General features: G+C 46.9%; 1 protein-coding gene across 1 annotated transcript in view; it reads left to right on the forward strand.

Annotated features, from left to right (window-relative positions):
• The window catches only part of LOC119955932, a 247361-nt gene that overhangs the window by 89815 nt on the left and 133267 nt on the right, over window positions 1-24279 (forward strand). Inside the window, exons 10-15 of the mRNA XM_038782590.1 lie at window positions 3191-3415; window positions 7124-7336; window positions 7993-8070; window positions 8645-8881; window positions 21392-21553; window positions 22853-22946. Coding sequence (XP_038638518.1) covers window positions 3191-3415; window positions 7124-7336; window positions 7993-8070; window positions 8645-8881; window positions 21392-21553; window positions 22853-22946 — 1009 coding nt within the window. The remainder of the gene's footprint in view (window positions 1-3190; window positions 3416-7123; window positions 7337-7992; window positions 8071-8644; window positions 8882-21391; window positions 21554-22852; window positions 22947-24279) is intronic.

The following is a 24279-nucleotide window of genomic DNA, read 5'->3' on the forward strand; positions in this document are numbered from 1 at the left end:
ATGGCACCGAGAATTGTCTCCAGTTCCATCTCATGTTGAAACTAGGTGTTGGTGGAGTAATGGTGGGAGTGCAGTGTGGAATTTACCAGTGAGAACTTCTATATGTTAAAATATTTTTAAACGCTCTCCTTACAACCTATAGATTGGTGCCTGGAAATCTGTGGCATTAAGAAGAGAGCGTCACAGTGGCATAATGGTTAGCACTGCTGCCTCACAGCGCCAGGGACCCGGGTTCAATTCTGGCCTTGGGTGACTGACTGTGTGGAGTTTGCACTTTCTTTCTGTGACTGCGTGGGTTTCCTCCGGGTGCTTCAGTTTCCTCCCACAGTCCAAAGATGTGTAGATTAGATGGATTGGCTGTGCTAAATTGCCCCTTAGCATCCAAGGTTAGGTGGGGTTAGGAGATAGGCGGGGGAGTGGACCTGTATAGGGTGCTCTTTCAGAGGATTGGTGCACTGGATGGGCAGAATGGCCTCCTTCTGCACTGTAGAAATGCTATGATTCTACATTCATCAACATGCTCTTTTACAACATGAATGGGATTATTACCAACCTTAGGCTGACGGTAGTGTTGGAGTGGGAGACCAGGCACAAGGCACTTCAAATGAAAGAAGCTTCAATTATCCTTCTTAAGGCAGAGAAAGTTGGGCGACACAGTAGCGCAGTGTTTAGTACTGCTGCCTCATGGCACCGAGGCCCCAGGTTCGATCCCGGCCCCAGGTCACTGTCCATGTGGAGTTTGCACATTCTCCCCATATTTACTGGGTTTCACCCCCACAACCCAAAGATGTACAGAGTATGTGGATTGGCCATTTCTAGCTTATTTATAGTGCAGAGATATATAAGTAGAGTGACATGAAAATGAGAGGTTGGGATGTTTGATAGCATCAAAAAACACTGAAAGTTTTGTAACAGTCAGATGTTCGGGGCAGCATGGTAGCATAGTGGTTAGCATCAATGCTTCACAGCTCCAGGGTCCCAGGTTCGATTCCCGGCTGGGCCACTGTCTGTGCGGAGTCTGCACGTCCTCCCCGTGTGTGCGTGGGTTTCCTCCGGGTGCTCCGGTTTCCTCCCACAGTCCAAAGATGTGCGGGGTTAGGTGGATTGGCCATGCTAAATTGCCCTTAGTGTCCTAAAAAGTAAGGTTAAGGGGGAGTTGTTGGGTTACGGGTATAGCGTAGACACGTGAGTTTGAGTAGGGTGATCATTGCTCGGCACAACATCGAGGGCCGAAGGGCCTGTTCTGTGCTGTACTGTTCTAAATTCTAAAAAACTAAGAGATTTTTCGCCAACATAACTGAGAATGCATGATGTGTAAGTTTGATTGCTTTATTTTTTTCATTGCTTTATTTTTTTCTTACAAATTTAGAGCACCCAATTCTTTTTTCCAATTAAGGGGACAATTTAGCGTGGCTAATTCACCCAAGCACGGGGAGAATGTGCAAACTCCAAATGGACAGTGACCCGGGGCCGGGATAGAACCTGGGTCCTCGGCGCCGTGAGGCAGCAGTGCTAACCACTAAGCCACCGTGCCGCCCCAGGTTTGATTGCTTTAGTCAATAATCAAATAAGTATTAAACACCCTGCGCTTTAGTGTGCTGAAACCTTACGGGCGGGTTTACAATTTTGCGATTCAGTGCAAAAATAAATCTTTCCCTGTAATATTCTTCACTTGGGGTTTTTCATCGTCCAGACATTGCTGCAGGTATTGTTTGACTGTAAGATCTATTGGGGCATAATGATACATAGTTTGGTGAAGGTGTATCTGGCATGTGCACAATGACTCTTACCAATTTCTATAGATGTACCATAGAAAACATCCTATCTGGTTCCAACACAGCTTGGTATGGCAACTATTCTGCCTAAGATCATAAGAAATTACAGAGTTGTGATGACAGCTCAGTCCATCACACAACTCCGTCTTCCATCCATTGACTCTGTCTATATTTCTCACTATTTTGGGAAAGCGGGCAACATAATCTAGAACCCTCACATCCTCGTTATTCTTTTTTCCAACTTCTTCCATCGGACAGAATATATGAAAGCTTGAGAATTCATTCCAACAGATTAAAAAACGCTCTTTACCTGCTGCGACTAGACTCACGAATGGCCCATCCACACATTAAATTGATCTTTTAATACATTCTTCTCTTTTTTACAGTTGTAATTATTATTTGTGTGTTGTAGTTATGTATATATGTATAGAGTGATCTGTCAGGTCTGGACGCAGAATGATACTTTTCGCTGTACCTTGTACATGTGACAGATTTTATCAATAAACGATAATGCCATTCATGGTCTTTCAGCCCGCCCATCCAGAATGTGGTTGTGCCAGACAGAGTTTGCCTTTCTGGCCATTGTCTCGCTATCATTTACGAGGGTGGATGGGAAGGGAATCTGGCACTTTCGGGGAGTGAGTATCCTCAATGTGTAGCATTGATCCTTATTTTTTATTGATCCTGCAGGCTGCCTTTATTCATTAATAACAAATTCTCAATAATTTGTTAAAGTTTACTGATGTGTGCGCTTGGCATGAATGCATATTTGCACACAGTATCCTTGTAAACTAATAAATTAACATATTGCATACACATGATTTTTGCGGGAGATTACATAGCTGCAGAGGAGGGCAGGGGCAGGAATTACGATGGTTGCGTATGGTTTATATGGGCAGCATGGTAGCATGGTGGTTAGCATAAATGCTTCACAGCTCCAGGGTCCCAGGTTCGATTCCCGGCTGGGTCACTGTCTGTGCGGAGTCTGTACGTCCTCCCCGTGTGTGCGTGGGTTTCCTCCGGGTGCTCCGGTTTCCTCCCACAGTCCAAAGATGTGAGGGTTAGGTGGATTGGCCATGCTAAATTGCCCGTAGTGTCCTAAAAAGTAAGGTTAAGGGGGGGGTTGTTGGGCTACGGGTATAGGGTGGATACGTGGGTTTGAGTAGGGTGATCATGGCTCGGCACAACATCAAGGGCCTGTTCTGTGCTGTACTGTTCTATGTTCTATGGTGTTTAAACTATTTTTTTGTGAAACTGGCTGCACGGATCCCTTCCTTTCTCGTTCATTAATGGCAATGCTCTATAATTGTACTGATACATAAGTCACAAAGATGTATGTGCATGCTTGTGCACACATCTGTAAATGTTCGTACACATGAACAGACTAGAAATATCTATTTGTTTATTCGCAACAGGTCAATTTAGCCAGATGATATGGTTGGCAACCACACATTTTGGCATTGCATACGCCAGGAGTGACAAGGGAATTTATGTGGTGGCACAGTACAGCCCAGCTGGAAACATCGTTGACCAACATTCCTTCCAATCAAATGTGCTGCGGCCAGACTCACTTTCCTTGGATTCCAAAGATAAGCAGGATTCAGGTTCCCAACAAACATCCAGTGAGGACAGTGCAGTAGGTAAGGAATTGGAACAGCATGTGATATTATTGAAGAGTATGGGTGAATGTCGAGGGTTTTGATAGAGTAGATGCTGAGAAACTGTTTACACTGGCAGAAGGTCAGTAAGCAGAGGACAATCAACAAAACAACCAGAGGGAAAATAAAGTGAATTTTTATTAACTCAGTGAGTTGTTTTGATCTGCATTTCCTCAAAGGGTATAGAAGCAGATTCAATATAACATTCAAAAGGGAATTAGATCAGTACTTAACAAAGGGACATTTGCATGGTTATGGGGAAAGAACAGTGGAGTGGGACTAATAAGTATGAACTCCACAGGCAGCCAACAATATTACTGTCTGTCGATCATCATCTGTTGATAGTGTTCACCCGAAAAAACGCATATGATCTGTGCATTGTGCCCAATCCTCCAAGCTTGCATCGAGAACACCCAAACTTACGAACAAAGGCATATTATTAGTTTAAAACAATTCTCCAACATTAGTCCATCAAAGGAAGGGAGGTGGTTCACCCGGCAGTGTGGCAGCATCGTCAGTAATCCAGTTGTATCCTCGTTGCCAGTTCAGAAACCACAAATCAGTCTGAGCCGAGTTGGCAAAAAGAAACTTGGTTAATTACAATGCAGCTATATTTTCGATGTACATCAGATCCCAACCGGGTCTGCTCTGTCGGTTCCTAAAGCCGTCTTTAAACAGATCGCAATCATGAATTATCTCAAGCCCTCCCTTAGCGAGGGGGCTCATATTCGGCAAGACTCACTGGGAGACTGATTGCTCCAACCCCGTGGGTCTCGTGCGGGTTATGACAACTAGCTTATGCAGAGTCTGAATGGGCAAGAAGACTTTGGTGGCCTCCTTCCAGGCTCATTGTATGAGTGCAAATATCCATGTGCAAGACTCAAAACACTGTGATCATATTCTTAACATGCACTAACATGTCGGTATCTGAGCTTGTTTGCCTCATCAGTAACTGTAAACCTGAGTCCATGGCCAGGATTTTACTCTCCGCTGTGGCGGGACATGCCACTAGGGATGCAGCGGACCAGCCAAAAGTCTATTGGCTTTCAGCAGGGCCGCAAGATCCCAAGGACCAGAAAGTCCTGTGTCTCTGGAGCTCAAAGGAGAGGTGCTTGTGTTTGTCATCGACCAACAATCTCCGATCCAAGATATCCCTGCAGGATAAACGCAAAATACTTTGGATGCTGGAAATTTAAAACAGAAACAAAATCTGAGCAAGTCTGGCAGCATCTGATGAGACCAAAATACTTGTTAACATTTTGCATCCGTGTGACTCTTCTTCAGAGTACTTGATACCTTCCAAACTTGTGATCGCCACCATCTGGAAGGGCAAGACCTGAAAAATCATGATGATGGTAATATGTCGCTGCTCCTTCACTGCTGCTGGCTCAAAACACTGGAGCTTCCTCCCTAACAGAACTAGGGATGTATATACAGGACATGCACTGCAATGCCTCACCGCCACCTTCTCAAGGGCAATTAGAGATGGAGGAAAAAAGTCTGGCTGAGCCAAGAGCTGCTCACATGAATGAATAAAATAAGGTTATCCTTCTAAATCTTCACCCCAAGTCTCCTTGCTCACATTCATCCTCACACTCCAATTACACCTCATTGACTCTCATTTGAGTCTATGCATTCCTTTATTGTCACTCAGTCACCTTCATGTTGACTGGGTGGATGGGTTCCAAAGAATAGGCATTGGGTGTGATGGGGGGAGGTTGGGGAAGGTGGGGGGGGGGGGGGGGGGGGGCATGGTGGGATGGGGTTGCATAAGAGGTCGAGGCCATTTGTTGGAATGGAGGGGTGGAATACAAATCTCTATTGGTGTGTATGATAGAATGGAGGGATGTGATGGAATGGAGGAATGCTAGAATAGGATAAGATGAGATTGTTTGAGAAACGTGTGCATGACGGTATAGCATATGTAATTCATCTGCTCCTGAACATTATATCTAAGGCGTAGTTATCATTGGAGGTGACTATTCCATTGCACTCCTGGCTGGTCTCCCACATTCCATCCTGCATAAAAATGAGGTTATACAAAACGTGACTTCCTATGTTCTTACTCGTATCAAGTTCTATTCACCCATCTACCCTGTGCATGGTCCACAATGATCCTAGTTAAGCAATGCTTGGAATTTAAAATTCTCATCCTCATTTTCAAATCCCTCCATATTCTAGGCCATCCCTACCTCGGTAATCTCCTCCAGCCCCACAACCCACAGAGATATCTGCACTCCACATTCTGGTATTTGAGCATCCCGGGTTTTAATCACCATTGTGGCAGCGATTTTGTTCTGATGTCTGCAGCAACCAATAACTTTGAAGTGAAATTCAAAATTAATGATATTAGCTAAATTACATGTCAATATTTCATGTTTACTGTAACAAATGATAAAAGAAACACTGTTGACTAAACATTTTCTTTTGGCCGGCACCTTATCTTTATATGGCTCCCTCTACTTATCACACATTGCACTCTCCACATAATTATAGTTCTTATGGCAAATGGTTAACGGCTTTTCCCAGTTTCTAATGGATTGCTTACTTTTTACTTTTCCAGCCAGGTAATGTGCCAGAACTAACTTTCACTGTGAGCTTATGGGAGCGTCCTACCCGAATGGGGACCGAGTCCCATAGCACGAGATTAGCCGGGTGTTTCAAGGCACTCGGAGCACCGAGAAACACCGCATTATCTAACACCCATTCATGTTGATTGGGGCCTCAGCAGGGAACGCGCGACCAAGGTGGCACCCAGCCTCCTTTCCTGCACTGAGGAGCACCACTCACCTCCCAATCTCTCGAGCCCCCACGCTGTCCCCCAAGCCCCAACTCCATATAGTGGGGTCCCCAGAACTGCCCACCCTCCCTGAACACCCACGCAAAGCACCTCCCCCGCCAGATCATCGCCATGCAAAATATGCCATCTTGGCACCCTGGCAGTGCGCCTTCCAGCCGCGGTCGTAATGAGCCACCATGTTTGATGATAGTAACTGTTGCTTCACCTTTGCGAAGACTTCATCCTGCAACATCTGCCACGACCATTTATTTGTAACAGTGTGCAGGGGTGACAATAAAGTGGCCAAGTTTGATATAAATTTCCCAGACACTTGCACCTTATTCTCAATAAAGCAACCTACACCTTTTATTGATCTCAGTCAAGCCATGCAAGCTTACTTTCAGGCAGACTGCAGAAGAGGTCACAGGACCTCCTTCATTTACCCTAAATTTAAAGCTGCAGTCACAAAATATAATCTTATTTCAAAATATAATATAATTTCGTTTTCATATTAACCTCACAATTGTAACACTCTCAGCTGCCAAGACTATTCACAGGAATTCCCTCCTAAACCTCTTTGCTTTACCTTCTGTCCAGATACAGAAATATGAATGGATGGGGTGATTGATACGGAGAGGAATGATGGGATGAACTGGTTCACCAGATGTACGAACATGTCAGGTTGGGGTGGGTGATAAGGAGCAAGATGGAGTGGGATAACAAAGAGGAATGTTGGTGGATGGGACGGTTTGGAGAATGAGATGGGAGGAGAGCGAGTGAGGATAGGTGATGGATGGAGCAAGGTGCTGTATACTATAGGGACTGTAATAGAATAGAGATTGGTAACAAGGTGTATGTTCAGTTCCTGGTGCTTGCCACGGTACTGATGGCAGTCTGGATTTCATTTTCAGATATGTCTAAGTTTGAGAAAGCAGCATTGGATGCTCACAACGCATACAGGGCTCGTCACAACACAGCACCTCTCTCGCTCAATAAGGAACTGAGCAAGGATTGCAAGGTGTGGGCAAATGTCCTTACCCAGGATGGCAGCATTGCACAAAGTCCCACCAACTTTGGTGAGAATATCTGGTCTAAACCAAGTGTCACTGAAGGAGAAATCTCAGGTTTGTGTCTCTTCCACTGTTTTCTACGATGATTGAAAGAATTGCAAAAAAAAAGTAAACTTTAAACGTAGGAATTAGACGTAAGTTTAGCAGAATAGTCAAGTAAAGTCACTCCCAATGTCATTTTCATGAGGGATGTCTTCTGATAAAAATTAATGCTGGAAGTGCTCAGTAGATCCGGCAACTCGTACGGAGAGAGAAACAGGTTCAACATTTCAGGCCAGCAACCTTTCTGTTCAGGTCCGTTCCCACATGAAAATCTATTCCAGGTGGTGGAGAATTCCGGCCACGGCGGGGTCGGGATTTACGCCGGCCCTGGGCGATTCTCCATGTGCAAGACTCAAAGCACTTTGATCATATTCTTAACATGCACTACACATGTAGGTATCTGAGTTTGTTTGTCTCATCAGTAACTGTAAACCTGAATCCATGGCTAGGATTTGACTCTACGCTGTGGCGGGACATGCCACTAAAGATGCAGCAACAATATTTTTTCTGCTTCTGCTTTTTTCCACTTTTCTCTACAAAGTGCTTTTTAAAAATCCCCTCAGAATTAGATTCCTTTGTCAGCTTGTTCATTCTGTGCTTGTGTCTCTAGGCCTGCCCGACCTTTCTAATTTATAATCTTGCTTTGCCTCATTTTCAAATCATATTAGGCAACGAACCTGTGGATGCCTGGTACGCTGAAATGAAGTATTACGATTATGAAAAGCCTGGTCTCTCCGAGAGGACGGGTAAATGTTTAACTTTTTCTCTGCTAAATCAAAGCCCGAGATCACTGGGGAATACATGAATAGGACGGGAATAGAGGGATTGGGATCCCAGAAGTGCAGAAGGTTTTAGTTTAGATGGGCATCATGATCGGCGCAGGCTTAGCGGGCCGAAGGGCCTGTTCCTGTGCTGTACTGTTCTTGGTGAAAGAATGGCTTAATGAGTGACGATGGCACAGTGAGTTCTGCAGGTAATCTGCTCAATCCACTCGGAGTCCCAGTTGGTGGGAGTTTCGTGGGGAGCACAGTGGGGTTGGTTTTGCCACGGCATCATGCAAAGCTGTACTTTGCACACAGGGACTTAGAAGCACACACGCACCCTCGCGCCTGTTAAAATGCACTCATACACTTAATTATACATGCACTCACTGACACAAATGCCCACACAAACATTCACCCTCGCTCAGATTTACCTTCGCACATACATGCAACGCACACATACACCCAAGTTAATTCGTACTCAAAAACACACACACGCAATGGTAGCACAAGTGACTCAAAGACAGACTAACTGTTTACCTTCACCTGTTCCCATCAGAGCACTTTACCCAGCTGATTTGGAAGGAAACCACAGACATGGGAATCGCATATGTCATAAGTGATAAAGGGGCCTTTGTCGTGGCTCAGTATAAGCCAAGCGGGAATTCCACAAAGGTAGAATCTTTTGTGGGAAATGTACAGCCACTGGATCCAGCATACAGCCAACCTTCTGCTGAAGCTCCTGCTGAAGCTCCTGCTGAACCCGCTAAGGCAGCAACCCCATCGGCGGAATCAGGTAGGGAAGAAGTACCCAGGTGAGAGGCGAACAAGTCGGAGTTGAGATATTTACCATTTACACCGACTGGCAGAGTTCTGGGTAAAAAACACCTGTGAATGTTTTAATGTGGACATGTGCGTATTAATGCCCGTCATTTACTTATGTCTATGTGTCTGTACCCTTCTCCGTGCATGCAACTTTGCTTATTCATTCATCCGTGTGTCTGCTGCATGTGTGAGCATGTATCTATGTTTACAAAAGAAATGAGAGGCGGGCCAAATAAGACTGAGATGAAGAAGAATTTCTTCACTCAAAGGGTGGTAAATCTTTACAATCCTCTACTCCAGAGGCCTGTGGTGTCTCAGCCATTGAGTATGTTTAAGGCAGAAATCAATAGATTTGTAGATAGCAATCACATTGAGGAATAACGCGGGAAAATGGTTTCCAGGTAGGAGCTCAGCCACGATTTAACTGAATGGCGGGACAGGCTCAAGGACTGAATGGCCCATTCTTACTCTTATTTTCTATGTTCCTAACGTAAGGAATAGGAGCAGGAGTAGGTCTGATGGCTTCTCATATCTGCTTCACCTTTCAATCTGATCATGGCTGATCCATGACCTCAGCTCCACTCTTCTACCCGATGCCCATATTTCTTGATTCCCTGAGAATTTAAAAATCTATAAAATCTATCAAACTCAATGTGCTCACAAATGGAGGCTGGTTGGAGGCGAGGGGAGATCTCCGGACATTGTTGAGTGTGTGGTCAGAAGACGGGAGGGTAGTTGGAAGAACGGCGGTGATGCAGAAGGGGTGGGGGTAGTTGGAAGAACGGCGGTGATGCAGAAGGGGTGGGGGTAGTTGGGGTGTAGTCGGGATGTCCAGTGGGGGACCGGAGGGAGGTCAGTACAAAATTATTCAGGAGTTAGAAATAGTTTTAATCCTTGTAATTGTTCCCGGGTCATTATTCTGCAGAGAGTCAGAACCATCAGTGTATCAGATGGTTCCGAGTGCTAGGTCATCGCCCATCAGAATTTTTAACTTCCTGGGCAATTCTCGTGCATTGTAAGAAGTCTTACAACACCAGCTCAAAGTCCAACAGGTTTATTTGGAATCACTAGCTATCGGAGCACAGCTCCTTCATCAGGTGCAGTCAGTGCATGGGGACTTCCTCGGGGAGGGGGGGGGCATAGTGCATCTTCTGGGGTACCTCCAGGGATTGACCCACTACCCTGGAGATTGGAAGATCTGGGACAATATTTACAATGTTCATTGTGTCAAACATGCAGCCCAATGGGGTTTTCAACAGTTTCGATGTACTCTGGCTGAAGGGCCTTAGACTGCGGCCTTTCCCCACTGCACCTCTGTGGGGTTAGGAACGTTTTGGCGCAGCCATTTGGGCGCGGCCGTTGTGGCGCGGCTGATTTGGCGCCAGCCGTTTTGGCGCCGGACGTTTTGGCGCCGGACGTTTTGGCGCCGGACGTTTTGGCGTCGGACGTTTTGGCCATAATAACATTTCTTTATTTGTAAATTAGCCTCAGTTGAGTTGGCTGCTGGTGCGGGTCCGCTGTCACAAGTGTTTCGTTCTATCACCATCTTTTTATATATTTTTTAACTAAACCAATTCGCATACCCATATGATGGCTGAGGAAGTATCAACGAAACGTGGTAAAGAAAAATTTGTTCATAACAGATTCCTTTACGTCTTTGACAAAACAAGCAAAGGTGACAGCAAAGTGAAATTTTGGCGTTGTGAGCAAAAAAACCGGTGCAAAGCACGGCTCCATACTAAAGATGCAAACGTGGTGAGGCAGCTGAACAGCCATTCGCATGATGCTTCTGCTGCACAAGTAGAGGTTGCATTCGTGAAAACTAAATTAAAAAAGAGAGCACAAGAAACCCTTGAGGCACCGACTGTAGTTGTTAATGAATGTTTGACAGACATATCCCAAGCTAGTCTACCAGCCATTCCTAATATATCTGCTTTGAGGAGAATGATAAGCAGAAAGCGTAATTATGTACTGAACGCCCCCACCAATCCAAGTGATTTACAACAATTGATTGTGCCAGAATGCTACAGGATATATGTCCCTCAACCAGGAGTGGAAGAATTTTTTTTACTTTGTGATAGCGGACCAGGTCACGACCAGATATTAATCTTCGGAAGACAGAGCTGGCTACAGCACTTATTCACATCTGATATGTGGTTTGCAGATGGCACATTCAGTATTGCTCCCAGCCTCTTTTCTCAGATTTATGTAATTATGGTAAAAAAAACACGGAGGAGTTACTCCTACGGTTTATGCTCTTTTGCCCAACATGCAACGCACCACATATGCGAGAATGTTCGCATTATTGAAAGAAATCGAACCCAACTTGAAACCCAGTTCAATCGTCTGTGATTATGAACAAGCTGCGCACAGTGCTATGAAAGACATATTCCCTGATATTCAAATAAAAGGATGTTTTTTTCATTTAGCTCAAAATATGCAAAAACATCTAGCTAGTATGGGGTTCCGTAGTTTGTATAACACTGATCCAGATTTCGCGTTAAAAGCTAAAATGATTATTGCCATTGCCTTTGTACCTTTGAACAAAATCGATGAATATCTGGATGCTTTAGCGACCCAACTGCCGCAAGAACTTCAAGATTTACTCAACTGGTTTGAAGATACATATGTTGGTCGTCTGAACAGACGAGGAAATGGTAGACAAACACCTTTATTTCGCCCTGAGATTTGGAACCTTTATCAGAGAACATTAAACTGGGAAGACCGCACAAACAATAATGCGGAGGCAGCCCACCGTCGATTCAAATACGAACTTGGCATGCATCATCCCACCATATGGAAACTAATTGATGGCCTGCGTAAAGTACAGAAAGGTAGAGATGCATATTATGAAAGGTTACTAGCCGGCCATGAACCGCCACAAAAACTAAAAAAGTATAGAGATGCAGATAAAAGAATACATGAAACTTCTTAAATTTGAAAACATGGATGCTATCGAGTACTTGAGGAGCCTTGCTCATAATTACCAAATGAATTAAACTAAATGAACTAATTTAAGGTTTTTAACTATATGAACTAATTTAAGGTTTTTAATTTACAATAAAGTTAGTTTTAAAACTTTTTAAAGCTCATCTTTTCATTTACAGTTTTAAGCTTGCTTTTAAGTCCTTCCTTCAAATGATACTGAATCTTGCAACAATTTACTTGCAACAATTTACTAGCCACAAAAACAAAAAAAATTCTGTCGTCTGCGCCCAAACGGACGCGCCAAATTGGCTGCGCCCAATTGTCCCATGGCGCCCAAACGGCTGCGTCCAAACGGCCGTGCCAAAACGGCCGCGCCCAATTGCCCCATACCGACCTCTGTGGCAGCTGCCCCAGAATTTGGTGCACCTCTCAGCACATGGTCATGGACCTTGAAATGTGCCAGTCCGCAACACTCACTCATGGACAATTTTTTAAACAGGAAGTCCAACAGGTTTCATGCAGACCGAAGAGTGTATTTCACCAACTTTATGGTTCTCCAGCCACAGTTTATGTTTATTTTTGGTGTCCATACCAGGAAACAGCCCATAAGGCTGCTCGGGACGAACCTGAACAAAATAAACCACTGCATCTCTTTCATAGAACATAGAACAGTACAGCACAGAACAGGCCCTTCGGCCCTCGATGTTGTGCCGAGCAATGATCACCCTACTTAAACCCACGTAACCCGTATACCCGTAACCCAACAATACCCCCATTAACCTTACACTACGGGCAATTTTAGCATGGCCAATCCACCTAACCCGCACATCTTTGGACTGTGGGAGGAAACCGGAGCACCCGGAGGAAACCCACGCACACACGGGGAGGACGTGCAGACTCCACACAGACAGTGACCCAGCCGGGAATCGAACCTGGGACCTTGGAGCTGTGAAGCATTGATGCTTACCACCATGCTACCGTGAGGCCCCTGCCTCGGACCCTGCTTTTTCCAGAAGGAGGTGGGTGATGGTCTCTTCCCCACCGTGGCCATCTCGAAGGTAACATTCAGAGGCGGTGAGATTCTGGGAAACGCAAAAAGGATCTGACAGGGAGGTAACTTCTCATCACATACATAGATACACACATAGAAGATAGGAGCAGGAGGAGGCCTTTTGGCCCATCGAGCCTGCTCCGCAATTCATCACGATCATGGCTGATCATCCAACTCAATAGCCTAATCCTGCTTTCTCCCCATAGCCTTTGATCCCATTCTCCCCAAATGTTATATCTAGCCGTCTCTTGAATATATTCAAAGTTTTAGCATCAACTACTTCCTGTGGTAATGAATTCCACAGGCTCACCACTCTTTGTGTGAAGAAGTGTCCCCTTATCTCTGTCCGAAATGGTTTACCCGCAATCCTCAGGCTGTGACCCCTGGTTCTGGACACACCCATCATTGGTAACATATCTTCCCTCACTTGCGAAGACAGAACTAAAGCCAAGCCAAGCTTGGTCTCGGGGCTTGTTTGGAAGTTCTGGCGATGAGTCTGTCAAATGACTTTGACAGTCTGCTTACGGAATCATCTCACAGAATCCACCATCAACTTTTCCCGCAGGGTTCGAGGACGTTACATGCTGGCCATTGTCCAATGGATTAGTGGTCAAAGGTGTTTTCCAGTACAAACTTCTCCAGGTGGTGCAGTACGGTCCGACTAAAGGGACCGTTCGTTCTGCGGCAAGGTGACCAAACTCATCTTTTGCAATACTGGTAGAATATCAGCATGAATTTACACTTAGTGGGCGAAAATCCCGCCCCGGCCGTGGCCGGAATTCTCCGCCACCCGGGAATTGGCGGGGGTGGGAATCGCGCCGATCAGCGTACCCTCCGCGCCAGTCAACGAGCCCCCTGACGCGATTCTCCGGCCCGCGATGGGCCAAAGTCCCGTCGCTGAGAGGCCTCTCCCGCCGCCGTGGTTTCAACCACCTCTGGTGGCGGTGGGATTGGCAGCGCGAGCGGGCCCCCGGGGTCCTGGGAGGGGGGGGGGCGGGGCGATCGAACCCCGGGGGTTGCCCCCACGGTGGCTTGGCCCGGGTTTGGGGCCCACCAATCAGCGGGCGGGCCAGTGCCGTAGGGGTACTCTTTTTCTTCCGCCGCCGCCACGATCTCCACCATGGCGCAGGCGGAAGAGAACCCCGCTACCATGTATGCGTCGGTGGTGACGTCAGCGGCAGCTGACGCACCGGCGCATGCGTGAACCGGCGAAAGCCTTTCGGCCAGCCCCGACGCCGGCCGGCGGGCGTCAAAGGCCATTGGCGCCAGTTTTGGCGCCATCGGCGTGGCACCAACCACTCCGGTGCGGGCCTAGCCCCCAAAGGTGCGGAGAATTCCGCACCTTTGGGGAGGGCCGACGCCGGAGGGGTTGGCGCCACTCCACTACGCCGGGACCCATCGCCCCACCGGGTAGGGGAGAATCCCGGCCAGTGTTTGTGAACAGCACAGCTTAATGCAGCAAACATAAAGGAGGCCATCAGCAGCAAGAGGGCGAGGTTGGCTATATATTTTTCATGTGCCTGCGGACACAGTCCATTTTTGATCCCCAGACAAAGGAAGAGATAGCTCACCACGGCGCAAGAAACATACATAGAAAACAGAAGCAGGAGGAGGCCATTCGTCCCTTCGAGACTGCTCCACCATTCGTCATGATCATAGCCGACCATCAAGTTCAATACCCTGATCCCGCCTTCCCCACGTAAGAAGTCCGGTCTGGGTCAGATCTCTGCAATATACAGCAACACCAGAGTGCCTCACGCCTGATGACCAAGTCCTTATCTGTATTGGAAAGGGAGCCTCATTCCTACATGCCAAATCTATACCTCCCCCACTCTCCCAAATCAGTACTCCAACACCTTCAGGCAGTCTGACTTGCAAAGGGTTAGTTGCCCAGTTCCCAAAGAACACAGTTTGACTCTGAGAACGTAGAACAGTACAGCACAGAACAGGCCCTTCGGCCCTCGATGTTGTGCCGAGCAAATGATCACCCTACTCAAACCCTCGTACCCACCCTATACCCATAACCCAACAACCCCCCACTCCCCCTTAACCTTACTTTTTAGGACACTACGGGCAATTTAGCATGGTCAATCCAGCTAACTCGCACATCTTTGGACTGTGGGAGGAAACCGGAGCACCCGGAGGAAACCCACACACACACGGGGAGGACGTGCAGACTCCGCACAGACAGTGACCCAGCCGGGAACCGAACCTGGGACCCTGGAGCTGTGCAGCATTTATGCTAACCACCATGCTACCGTGCTGCCCATGATTTACCGTCTTGCCATGATTTACTTTGACTCCCGTCACCAGTTCGAACGTGTCTCTGAGGTTCAGTCTGTGCACTGACAGTGGATGCAGGCAGAAGATGATGGTGCCATCCATGGACAGGGAGACTTTGATTTGAGTCATCACCCCTCTTATGCTCGCTTATTTCCTGATGGACTCGGCAACAGTTCAATACAACACACCAACAAGGCAGGGGAGAGAGGGTAGCCGTGCTTGACTCCAGATTTGATCAGAAAGCTTTCCAATTCTCACCATTCATTGAAACAATGCTACCGATGTTCATGTAGAGTGCACAGAACATGGAACAGTACAGCACAGAACAGGCGCTTCGGCCCTCGATGTTGTAGTAGTTGGATCCAATTACACTGTCCCTCCCCAAATCCACTTTGGAGAGCACATCTATCATGTTGGTCCATTATATTCTGTCAAAGTCCTTCTCCTGGTCTCAGCTGATGAGGCAGGTATCTCCCTCCTCTGACCCCCATCCACCTCCATCATCCTGTACATTGACTGAGTAGCTACTAGCACGAGGCTACCTGAGATCTTCCTACCTGGTATACAGAATTGACCCGATTAGTGATAACCTTACAGAATTTTGTAAACCACATTAAGATTGGTCACCAATTTCTAATTTCCTACCTCGCCCAACACTCTCTTCTCCTACAGTATAAATTTGTTTATTCTCCTAACTTTATGAATTGTCCCGATGAGTGCAAAATGTCTCTTTGTTTCAGCAGTATTCAAGGCCCAGATCATTACCTTACAACAGGAAAAGCAAGGGTCCCAAAATCAACCCCTGGGAACTGCAATATATGTCCTCCTCCAGTCTGAAAAATATCCATTTACCATGACTCCCAGCTTCCTATCACTCCACCAATTCCATATCCATGTTGCTACTGCTCCTATTTACTATTCTGTGAGCTCTAACTTTTCTCAGTCTGTTGTGTGGCACTGTATCAAATGCCTTTTGGAAGTCCATGTACACCGCATCAACTGCATTGTCCTCATCAACTCTCTCTGTTACCTCTTGGAAAAGCTCCAGCAAGCTAGTTAAAGACAATTTTCCCTCATGAAATCCGTGCTGGTCGAGAGGCAGTGATCAGAGAAGAACACCGACTTGCAATTGGTGGTCTGCCTGAACATTCATGACACAAACAGCAAGTATATCCTGGAAAAGAGGGGCCCATCCGGCCTCAACCAAATGTATCTGTGCAGCATGCTGTCTGCAGGGTCGCTGAAGATGTCATGCAGCTTGGCATCTTTTACTGTTTGGACGTGGAGTCCAGTATGCAGAATCGTCCAACTGGATTGGCAATACAGTTGAAGCCGCTGGCCAGAGTGTCTGACCTGAACATTGTCAGCAGCAGTGGGGCAGTCAACCATTCACTGTTTAGAGTTAGGCATAAAATGTTGATTAACCGAAGCAGAGCGTTTTTGTACATTACGGCTGCTGTGAGGAGGCACCTGTCCACCATCTCCTTAACTTCGGAGAAGGTGAAGTTGCCCTACAAGAAGAATACCAAGGCCAGAGGGACAGGAATCATTTCCCTCTGTCCAGATAAATGACCTATGGACAATATATATTGAGATAATGTGATATTTACATGGACTAGAATATATACTTACTTTGTTCTTTCCTGAGATGTGGGCTTCATTGGCAAGGTCAGCATTTGTTGCCCATCCCTAATTGGCCTTGAGAAAGAGGCGGTGAGGAGCTACATTCCAGAAATGCTGCGGTCCGCCTGGTGAAGGTACACCCACAGTGCCATTGGGAAAGGAATTCAAGAAACCCAATGGCAGTGCAGAAACAGTGATAAACAATAGTCAGGTTGGTGTGTGTGGCTTGGAGGAGAACTTGCAGGTGTGGGGTTCCCATGTGTCTGCACTCTTACCTTTCAAAATGGTAAAGAACGTGGGTTTGGAAGGTGCTATCGATGGAAGATGCAGCTCATCTTGTTGACAGTTCACACCCCTGCTATGATGCACCGGTGGTGGAGGGGTTGAATGATTAAGGTGACATATGGGGTGGCAATCGTGCAGGCTGCTTATTTTTGGAAGATGTTGAGCTTTTTGAATGTTTTTGGAGCCGCACTCATCCAGGCAGGTGGAGAGCATTCTGGCACACTCCTGAATTGTGCCTTATTCATAGAATTTACAGTGTAGAAGGAGGCCATTTGGCCCATTGAGTCTGCACCGGCCCTTGGAAAGAGCACCCTACTTAAGCCTACACCTCGACTCCACACCGTAACCCAGTAACCCCAGCTAACATTTTTGGACACTAAGGGCAATTTAGAATGGTCAATCCACCTGCATATCTTTGGACTGTGGTAGGAAACCGGAGCACCCGGAGGAAACCCACGCAGACACGGGGAGAAAGTCCCGGCTGGCTCTCCCTCTCTCGCTCGTTTGAAAGTCCCGGCTGGCTCTCCCTCTCTCGCTCGTTTGAAAGTCCCGGCTGGCTCTCCCTCTTGCGCTCTTTTGAAAGTCCCGGCTGGCTCTCCCTCTCGCGCTCGTTTGAAAGTCCCGGCTGGCTCTCCCTCTCGCGCTCGTTTGAAAGTCCCGGCTGGCTCTCCCTCTCGCGCTCGTTTGAAATTCCCGGCTGGCTCTCCCTCTCTCGCTCGTTTGAAAGTCCCGGCTGGCTCTCCCTCTCGCGCACGTTTGAAAGTCCCGGCTGTCTCACCTCTCGCTCCCTTTTTAAAGTCCTCGCTGGCTCACCTCTCGCTCCCTTTTTAAAGTCCCGGCTGGCTCACCTCTTGCGCTCTTTTGAAAGTCCCGGCTGGCTCTCCCTCTCGCGCTCGTTTGAAAATCCCGGCTGGCTCTCCCTCTCGCGCTCGTTTGAAAGTCCCGGCTGGCTCTCCCTCTCGCGCTCGTTTGAAAGTCCCGGCTGGCTCTCCCTCTCGCGCTCGTTTGAAAGTCCCGGCTGGCTCTCCCTCTCGCGCTCGTTTGAAATTCCCGGCTGGCTCTCCCTCTCGCGCTCTTTTGAAAGTCCCGCACTTCTGCACTGATGGGCTGTACTCCTCCATCATTGAGGATGAGGATATTTGTGGAGCCTCCTCCTCCAGTGAGTTGTTTAATTGACCACCTCCATTCACAACTGGACATAACAGGACGAAGCAATTCGACAACCATCAGATCAGATTGTCTATTACTTGCTGCTTAGGCTGTTTGATACACAAATTGTGCTGTTCTGTAGTTTTACCAGTTGACAACTCATTTTTAGATATGACTGTCATTGATCCTGGAATTCCATGAGTATGATTATTTCAGCCTGTTGCTTGACCAGTCTGAGAGCAAAGGAGGAGGATCTTGCAATGTCGACGAGGCTGGGTTTGCCATTGTCGTTTCCGGTGCCTCGGTCAACCTATCTGGTTTCATTTGTAGTGATTGGATGCAACTGAGTGGCTTGCTAGGCCATTTCAGCAGACATTTAAGAGCCAACCACATCGCTGGAGTCACATGTAGGCCATATTTCTCTTAAAAGGATTACTGAACCAGATGTTCTGGTCATCAGACTTTTAATTCCAGGTGTTTTATTGAATTTGAAATCCACCATCTGTCATGGTGGGATTCGAACGAAAGTCCCTTGAGGATGCCCTTGATTACTAGTCCAGCGACATTACCAATGAGCTACCACCTCCCACTGGCTGGACATGGTTATTGCCCGGCATTTAATATGGGATGAATGTAACTTGCCACTACTCAGCCCAAGCCTGAATATTGCTGTGTTTGGATAAAGACTGCTTCAGTATCTGAAGAGTCATAAATGGTACTGAACACTCTGCATTCATCAACAAATCCCCCCATTCCTCACCTTATATTGCAGGGAAGGTCACTGATGAAGCAGCTGGAGATGTTTGGGCCTAGGACACTACCCTGAGGAACTCCTGATGCGATATTGTGGGACAGAGATGACTGAACTCTAACACCACCACCATCTTCCTTTGTGCTAGCGATGACTCCAACCTATGGAGAGTTTTTCCCCTGATTCCCATTGACTTCAGTTTAGTTAGGGTTCCTTGATGTCTAATGCTGCTTTGCTGTCAAGGGCAGTCACTCTCACCACACCTCTGGCATTCAGTTCTTTTGTCCATGTTTGGACCAAGATTGCAATGAGGTATTGAGTTGAGTGGCCCTGGCAGAACCCAAATTAAACATTGATCAGGAAGTTATTGTTATGTAAGTGCTGCAGGTTAGCACTTTCATGTCATATTCTACCATTTTGCTAAATACCGAAAGTATACTCTTAATGGGGTGGTAATTGGCTGAAAATGGTTGCAAATGTTTCAGCCTTATCTTTTGCACTGATGTGTTGAGCTCCCGCACCATTGAGAATGGGGGTATTTGTGGAGCCTCCCATTCTGGTGTGTTGGCTAATTGTTCTTAACTGGATATGGCCAAGCAGCTCAGGGCAGCACGGTAGCATTGTGGATAGCACAATCGCTTCACAGCTCCAGGGTCCCAGGTTCGATTCCGGCTTTGGTCACTGTCTGTGCGGAGTCTGCACATCCTCCCCGTGTGTGCGTGGGTTTCCTCCGGGTTCTCCGGTTTCCTCCCACAGTCCAAAGATGTGCAGGTTAGGTGGATTGGCCATGATAAATTGCCCTTAGTGTCCAAAATTGCCCTTAGTGTTGGGTGGGGTTACTGGGTTATGGGGATGGGGTGGAGTTGTTGACCTTGGGTAGGGTGCTCTTTCCAAGAGCCGGTGCAGACTCGATGGGCTGAATGGCCTCCTTCTGCACTGTAAATCCTATGATTCTATGATCTGATCCATTGATTGTTTGCTGCTGTTTAGCATGCATACCTTCCTATGTGGCAGCTTTGCCATTCAGGTATCAAATTTTAGATATGCCAAGTGCTAATCCTGGCATGCTCTCCTGCAATCTTCTTTAAACCAGGGCTGGTCCCCTGGCTTGATGGTGATGGTTGAGTGAGGGATATGCCGGGCCACGAGGTTACAAATTGTGGTTAAATACAATTGCTCTGCTGATGGGGCTCATGGATGCACAGTATGAGTGTGGACAATGTCATGAGTTTGAAGATGGAACCCCACAAGGGCTGATTGGTGGTCACACCGCCTCATACTGTCATGCACAGATTACATCTGTGACAGCCAGATTGGTGAGCACAGGTCAAGTATGCTTTCCCCTCTTGTTGGTTGCCTCACCACCTGCTATCAGACAGATATGCCCCTCAGGCCTTAGCTGGCATTGAAATTCCCCCATCCAGAATACATTACGTGCCTTTGCTAGCCTCAATGCATCTTCCAAGAGATGTTCAACATGAAGGAGCACTGATTCATCTGCTGAAGGAAGTGGGTAGGTGGTTTCCTTGTCCACGTTTGTGACTTAATGTGGCCCGGAGTCAATTTTGAGGGAACCAGTACAATTCCATTACAATTATAGGCCACTGTTCATCTATCTGGCAAAGTCTGCCACAAGTGCCACACCTGAAGTTGTCCCTCTGTCGGTGGTGGAGGATGATCTCTGCTAATGCTTTGTTTGCAGGGCTCGGCATCTGTTTTGGAGCTTCTGAAACCACGTGTGGCGGTGGTGGTGAATTGCCGCCCACAGCTGGTGTCGCCAACTAGAATTCCCCACGTGACATGATTGACTTTGATGTCTTTTGACACCATCCTTGAATTGGATCTTTGGGGGTCTTATTGGTCTCTTGCCACAGGCTACTTCCTGGATAGCATATCCTTGGAGATACAACCACCTTCTCTCCCATGCAAGCTGGCAAAGCCTTTCTCTGCTTGATTAACGCTAGCATACTTAATACTGACTTGTAAATATACAGGCAGTGACTTTTATATATATATATATATATATATATATATGCAGACTGACTTGTATATATACAGACAGTGACTTGTGTATATATACAGACAATGACTTGTATATATGCAGACAGTGACTTGTATATATATAGACAGTGACTTGTATATATACAGAGGCTTATTGGCAAATATACATATGGTGACTGGTAAAAACATAGATGCTGATTGGTATTTATATGGAAACTGGTATAGACATTGACTGGTATATACACAAACACTGACTGCTATATTTATAGTCACAAGGGGCATATATAGACACTGCCATTGATCAAATGGACACCGGTTGTATTTTCCAGGAAAATATACAATTGTGCTTTAGACAAGCATTAAATATAGCTCCATTTAAGATACTCACAGTTATATTGTATTATCTTCAGCACCATCTCCTCCACCACCAGAGGAAAAGGCAGCAGAAGAAGCTGCTGCCGCAGAACCATCCGCGGGGGATAAGGCCGCGGAGGAGAAACCAGCCGAAGAGAAACCACCCGAAGTGAAAGCTGCTGAGGAGAAAGCTCCTGAGGAAAAGAAGATGGAAGCAGGTAATTCACCATCTCAAACACAACACCCAAGGACATATCCACAGGACAAGAGAGGAACTTTAAACTTAAAAAGACTAATGAGGGCAAAGAGACATTGGGCTGGAGTCTCCAATTTCCAGGCTATGTCCGGACAATCCGTGGTGTTTTACATTCAAAACATCGGCACCGCCCTAGCACCGATTTTCTGACAGGTGAGGGCCGAGCAGCCGCGCCACATAAAACGCCCGCCCTCCATGACAAAAACATTGAAGAATTGCCGGGTCCGTGGCTGCGCATGCGCACGGCGATGACCTGCAGCGGTCAGACCGTACAACCCGACCTGCCAGATTGTTCCCCACTGGACGCCCCCCACCACTCCCCCCAGCCCTCGCCAAAGTCCTGGCTCCTGCCCGACTGTGGCAGTGCTGGACACACTGCGCAGACGCTAGGCCGGGTCCCCAACCGCTGAGACCACACGTTTCCCGTGTGGTCAGGGACTCGGCCCATCGGGGGCAGAGCATCGGAAAAGGGCCTCAGGTGGCGTCCTGCGGCCGTCCCAATGGCGTGGGCCGCGCTCCTCGTTTAGGAGGGGGCAGAGTATCCCTAAACAAGCGCCGTCCCCAATTCCATCGTAAAAAAGATTCTCCCACCACATCTGTAAGAGTTTAAACCTCTGTGTGAATGGCTGGTAAAAGCCCAATCTGAGAATTCTCTTCATGATACAACCAGAATCTCTGCACAGACACCAGGGAAGCAGTTGAAAGACAGAGTGCATGTAAAATCTGCTGTAAACTCTCAGCTAGAAAACTCTAGAAAGATTTTGCAATTGCAAAATCGCCGTCGGGGAACAGAGAATCCCACTCATTATCTATCCAATGAGAGATGTTGACAAGGTAATAATCACTGATACCGACTGGGGGCAGGAGACATGGGGTCATAAACATAAATACTGACTGGAGTGGAATACACAGTAGAGTAGTGTGTATTGGTACTGACTGGGAGGGGAGATAATAGTCACCAATATTGACTATGGTGGGTGGTTAATACAAACATAATATTGACTCTGCCTGGGAATGAAGTGGGCCATACACACTTACATGTGTATGGCCCACAAAGTAAGGCTACTTTGGTATCAGGTTATCAACCAGCTTATTAAATGGATTCCAACAAGTTTATAACAAAGTTAGCGACCCCTTCATGAGTGATTGGTTTGCTGATGAGTTGGTGATTGCATTATTTGCCAGATTTAAAGAACTTTATAAATGTTATTGCCTGTTTCTTTTTAGACAGATACTGATTTGTTTACCATACTGCCAACAGCCCCTCTAAAGGACGAGAAAAAAAAAGCACATCGTCATTGCCCCAAAAAGAAGGACCCAAAGCTGAAGAAAGCCGAACGAAGCCCATGCGAGTAGTGGTAGAATTAAAAACCATTAAGGTTGAACGATAAGCGGCTTCTTGCTGTAGCAGAGCAAGGAGTGAATTGGTGTCATTTAGGCATTTCAGTAATAAAGCTTAATTGAAACATATATCTTTATGTATCTGTATTGAATGTAAAATAGTCCCAGCTTCTTCTGAGCAAATACCTCCTGATGGATTATATCCAGACACTGGCCTCACATGAGCGTCAATGATACAGAGAAATTGAGTAAACACAAAGCACAGTCACTGAGCAATCCCATTGAATGTCAGCCAGTGGGCCTTTCTTGACTGACTGGAGGACTGCATACTTCAGCCCAAATGAATGCCTCGTGTCATCACTGGCAATTCAACAACTTGAAAGGCCTGCAGGAGACCCAGAAACAACTTCAGGAACCTCACTGGGCAACACTGTGAATGGCAAAAGCGTGTGGAAGATTTCTTCATTCTTTTTGAGTGAAGACGGGCAGCGACTGTGTTTAAAACTCTGGTTCTGGCTCCTAATTGTGGGGCCAATTGCTGATTACTATAGCTTAAATGTGTCTAAGAGGCGCTCAACTGGAAACCTGCAAGTTTAGCACTCAAGCACTGATTAGGATCAACTTTCGTGAAGCGATGTGTAGTGTAAGGAATTTGCTAAATCCTGGTGTGATTCATGTTTCTTGTTTATTGCCTGTCCTGCTGGTTGGTTTTAAAGTCACAGATTTTTGGTTTTGAACTGACCCCCACGCCCCCCCATGCCCCCCCCCCCCTCATCCGCGCTGCAAGTTGCTATGTGAACTGATCCAGCAGATCCCCTCAGATTCAGTATGCTCGGTGGCATAGCGCGACATGTCAAGTTGATGGACTTGGCCAGCAGCCAATCAGCTCTTTTGCTATCCGGGCCTTGGATAGATTCCCGTTTGGGATTGGTGGACCTTTTCAGAAACTTTTGGAAACTGGGGAAGTAAGCCCCATATTGTCAGTTCTGTGAAAGATCCAGGCATGAAGCAGCTTTAAGGCACACACTCGCAGCTCTCTCTCTGCGATTTAAGAAGCTCCCAGCCAGACCTGTGGAAGACACTCTTACTTAGAGGACTGCAGGAAACAGCCAGACGTGTGAAGGGAACTACTGGTTTGAAAGGCTGCAAGCAGATTCTCCCACCACATCTGTAAGAGTTTAAACCTCTGTGTGAATGGCTGGTAAAAGCCCAATCTGAGAATTCTCTTCATGATACAACCAGAATCTCTGCACAGACACCAGGGAAGCAGTTGAAAGACAGAGTGCATGTAAAATCTGCTGTAAACTCTCAGCTAGAAAACTCCAGTAATATCTCAGGGAGACTGAG

The sequence above is a fragment of the Scyliorhinus canicula genome, chromosome 21 (genome assembly GCF_902713615.1).
Source record: "Scyliorhinus canicula chromosome 21, sScyCan1.1, whole genome shotgun sequence".
NCBI lineage: Eukaryota > Metazoa > Chordata > Chondrichthyes > Carcharhiniformes > Scyliorhinidae > Scyliorhinus > Scyliorhinus canicula.